At 42.7% G+C, this 4316-nt stretch overlaps 1 protein-coding gene across 3 annotated transcripts; it reads right to left on the minus strand.

Annotated features, from left to right (window-relative positions):
* Positions 1–158: 158 nt before the first annotated feature.
* On the minus strand, positions 159–4152 carry LOC105262878 (dipeptidyl peptidase 9). 3 transcript variants are annotated; one of them, XM_011298731.1, is made up of 4 exons: positions 3946–4152; positions 3549–3799; positions 3350–3484; positions 159–3260 (listed from the first exon to the last, which is right to left on the minus strand). In XM_011298731.1, the coding sequence occupies exons 2-4, from the start codon at positions 3719–3721 to the stop codon at positions 1070–1072; spliced, it is 2499 nt and encodes an 832-aa protein (XP_011297033.1). In that variant the 5' UTR covers positions 3722–3799; positions 3946–4152; the 3' UTR covers positions 159–1069. The 3 variants fall into 3 exon arrangements, with proteins under 3 accessions (XP_011297033.1, XP_011297032.1, XP_011297031.1); XM_011298730.1 differs by having other exon boundaries at positions 159–3269; XM_011298729.1 differs by having other exon boundaries at positions 159–3278.
* Between the last annotated feature and the right edge of the window lie 164 nt (positions 4153–4316).

Genomic DNA, 4316 nt, shown 5'->3' on the forward strand with positions numbered 1-4316 from the left:
ATGCAAAGTGGAATTGAGGCATCCGTGTAGTGGGAGTTTAATTTGTTTACATCCCTGAGTACAGACATAAATATAGTAAACGGGAGTCCGCTGTCTTCAGTACTGAATTAATCTAGGGATTGGAGGGAGCTCTGAACGCAGCGAGGAACAAAACAATCTATATAAAATAGTGAATTTATTATTTATTGACAATCAAATGATAACTCTATGAATGCATATTGTTTGACAATGATGACAATCCGCAAATACTCGCATTACAGTAATACTCGTGTCTATTCGCTTGATTCATTCACTTTGTGATTTAAATTTTTTCAAGAACAAGGTCGTTGGAAATAGTATATACATGACCAATAACTGTTATTTCATAAAAAAAAATTAATAAGAATTAGAACGAAAACACATGGGTAAAAAATAAAATGAAATTGATAATAACTTGAAAAACGCGAGTTGCTGTGGGACAATAAGTACGATTTACGTTACACTTTTAACCGAAATTACACACAATAACGTCTGGTGAGTATTGTCGACTGATAAAACGATATGAATTTTACAATTTCCTGCTCTTTGCATACGTGCGAAGTATTCTCATTTAGTATCAATTATTATGGCAACAGGTATTGATAGCTGTTTTTCTTGATTAATACTGTCGACGAAAAGTTCCTTCAACCCCTTGTGAACAGGTAAAATATGACAATGGAAGAAGTTGAAGATAGGAAATAACGAAAACGTTAAGTTTTTTATGTACATAGGTAAAGAGATGGAGTGGCAGTTGTTTTGAAATTCTTCGTTTTCTCCCTAAAAACTCGCGCAAATTCGATAAAAATCCTGCGAAAAAACTACTGGATAGAAACACTGGAAATTTTCATTCTCTTGTAAAGTAAAAATTTTCCAAATTGATTCCGACGAATTTCTAGCTTCAAAGAAATAAATAAACTTCGGCTGAAGATTACTCTCAATTCCCAGATAAAATTCCATTTTTTTACCTAGTGGTTTTTCCGTAAGATCTCTTCGAATTGTTGGGGAATTGAATGGGTTCTGGTGGCCTTGAAAAATTCCTTGTCTCAGAGTCTCACAGATGATTCTGGAGAAACGAGAGCAGTGTCGTCTCGTAATGCCTGGTTGCGTCGAGACTGCGGAGGCTATGTCTCTCGGTGGGATATACCTGAAGTTGGTATGGTTTTCCACTCTTGACGAGGGCATTTATGAGCTCACTGGTGTGAAAGAAATGAACGTTCTCGTCCATCTGGCCGTGGATAATGAGAAGGCGATTCTCTTCATCTGGAAATTTACTGGCGTACGTTATGACAGAGCTGGTCATGTAGCCGTAAGAGTTGTCCCGCGGTAAATCCATGTATCTCTCAGTATAGCCAGTGTCATAGAGGTTCCAACAGGTAACTGGAGCTCCAGCGATAGCCAATTTGAACATTTTGGGATACTGAACGAGCCCCATGAGACTCAGATAGCCACCGTACGACCAGCCATGGAGAGCAACTCGATCCAAATCTATGTATCCAAGTTTGACCGCCAATAATTTCAACACCTCCACCTGGTCACTCAATTCCACGAGGCCCATTCTTCTTCGTATGTGGCTCTCAAACACAAGACCTCGATAGTGGGAGCCACGTGAGTCGATGAGGACGACGCAGTAGCCCTGAGAGGCTAGCATGTGCATCCTCAAGTGCCTCATTCCTTTAAAAGTATTTGAAACTAATTGAACCTCTGGCCCACCATAAACCTGAAGGATTGTGGGATACCTCTGCCCAGGTTGGAAATTATGGGGCCTGAATACCATTGAATAAATAGTATCCCCTGAAGATATCTTGTGTGCGTAGATCGATGGGGCTAGCAATTCCGTTTCTGAGATCGAGGGTTCCAGCAAATACCCAACTGGCGTTAAACTTATGCTCTCTACACTCCAATCTGATTGAGATAATCTGAAGACTTGACAGGTGGGCAATGTCTTAATAGAACTATAGACAGTCACCATCATGGTGCACTGTTTATTCAGATAAATGCTATTGTAGCTGTGTCCCGGTCTGGTGAGTAGTCGGATTTCGAGGGGTCTTCCCAGGGAAACAGCATATGCATGCTGCTCGAGAGGCCCCTCCCTCAACCCAGTGAAATAAACAATGCCATGAGCCTCATCGACCCACAGCTTTCTCCCCAGGACTGGCCACTCACCCTGAGTTATCGCAATCTTCGAAATAATCCGCGGCTGCAAGTAGAAACTGTTCAACATGTCCAGTGGTTCCTCCACCTCATTACTAAAGCCGGCTATGCTCGAAGTGATCAAATACAAATGCATAAACTTGGACTCCTCACTGCCCCAGATAAACTTTACCTCCTCGGAATTGTCAGAGGGAAGAAAATACAGAAGATCATTGACATTGATCCATATCGAATTCTGTTCAACATAAACCACTTGAATACTCGCTAAAGACGGTGTGAAGTGATTCTCAGAGTTGTAGATGTTGGGCGGGGGCTCGCAAAAATTATCGACAGACAGCAGAACCAGCTCGAGCCTCTGCTGCTTTCTGTCCAGGAGCTGAACCCAGACGTACTGAGCGTCTGGGGTCCAACCCACCCTCACTAAGTACTCCATACTGGGGAACATAATGTGGAGGGGAAACGGAAGCTCCAGAATTTCAATATCGACAATCTGAAGTGTCTCAGTTAATCGAAACTGGACAATCTTGAGATTGCTCTTGGCATTCAACGCGCCAGCACGTGGAAACCTGAATTCATCGACTTCCCCAGAATTGAGAGTAGAAGAGGGAAAACAGAAAATCTTCACATCACTCTCGTCAACCTCCTCGTATACGATGCGATAAATACCGTCTGTGGATTTTGGCTGCCACCAAAAGCCGTTGTACCTCGTGAATTCCTCTTGCATAACATAGGATGGAGTGCCGGCTGTGAGGGGATCCTCAGCCAAGGTTCTACCTCCTTTTCTGGCGTGAGTAAGCCTCACAGAACACCCTGTTATCAAGTGGGAGAGGTGAATGTCACCAGCGCAGGTGTAGGCCACCAACGATACATTCCAGGGGCATATCTGGGGGCAGAGTTTGGCTCCTGAAGTGGAGATCCTCAATTCAGAGGGAAATAGCGGACCCGATCCAAAGCCAGTGTCTACACATTGGTAGAGACTACTTGCTGCTGGAAATACCAGTTTACCACTCTCCTGGTGCAATTCGTAGCTTGTGATTCCCCAAGTTGTCAGTCTTTTCCTCTCCCACAGGAGTTGCTCCTCCCTCGACAGTCTATTGGCACTTGATACACTAGAATTAACATCCGTTCCATTACCAATTGCCTACTCTATTAATCGTGCAAAACATTGGTGTCTATCTACCTTTGAAAATTAGGTTCGATTATCGGTTGCCAGTGAAATTTACATCCTTTCACGTGATCAGACTGTCCAACATCAACGTACAGCAGAGTTGTCTCCCAACCGTTGCTTGGAGTCCCCAAGAAGTAGATCCTAATCCTGAATAGAATAATTGAGCATTGATATTGATGTAGAGAAATTTATGTAATTTTATCAAACTCACCGGCCATCTGGTAATGATCTGAAGGTGACAGCATCCGGTACAGATCCGTCAGATGCACCTGACAGACGTCTCCGAAACTCACTAACTACTCCACGCAATTCAGACCACGACTTTTTCAACTCTCTACTGGGTTCATGGCTAGATCTGTCTCCTCCTTCTTTGCAGATCTCCATATTTTTTTTTAATCACACCTCTTCAATATTGGAGCATCAGCGATGAAACGACTTCGAAGGTTTCAAAAAGCCCGATATCTTAACAGAAAAAAAAAGCACATGAGACAATAAAATTGTTCTTAAATTGCAAATGAAAACTCCAAATTTTTATTTCAACATGAATCTGGTGAAGTGCTCCAGACTTTCATGGGTTTGAGGTTATGCTCGATAATACTTTCACTTGCCTCCCGTAATGATCGTTTGCTCTCGGTTCACTCGTTGTAACATCAAATTTAAACAATGAAGAATTTATAACAATGCGGCATGTCAAGTGCAGAGGGAAATACCGCAGGTAACATTCACTCCAATCTGTCGTATCCTAGTTGTCACCAAGGTACCTGGATTGGGACAGTATTTAGGCCGGTGCAGGCCGGTCGGTGCCCCCCAACTTTACAAGTCAGCCTTTATGAACTCTCTGTACAGCTGGTAAGGAGAATTCCTCCTTGATTCATCCTCTCAAAAAAATAGAGTTCCAGTTTCCACCGATGAACACGCTAGTATCACACGCCATTCAAACGGCTAACTTCATTTATTCTAAAGCAAATGTCACGAAACA

The sequence above is a fragment of the Fopius arisanus genome, unplaced genomic scaffold (assembly GCF_000806365.1).
Source record: "Fopius arisanus strain USDA-PBARC FA_bdor unplaced genomic scaffold, ASM80636v1 scaffold00011, whole genome shotgun sequence".
Classification (NCBI taxonomy): domain Eukaryota; kingdom Metazoa; phylum Arthropoda; class Insecta; order Hymenoptera; family Braconidae; genus Fopius; species Fopius arisanus.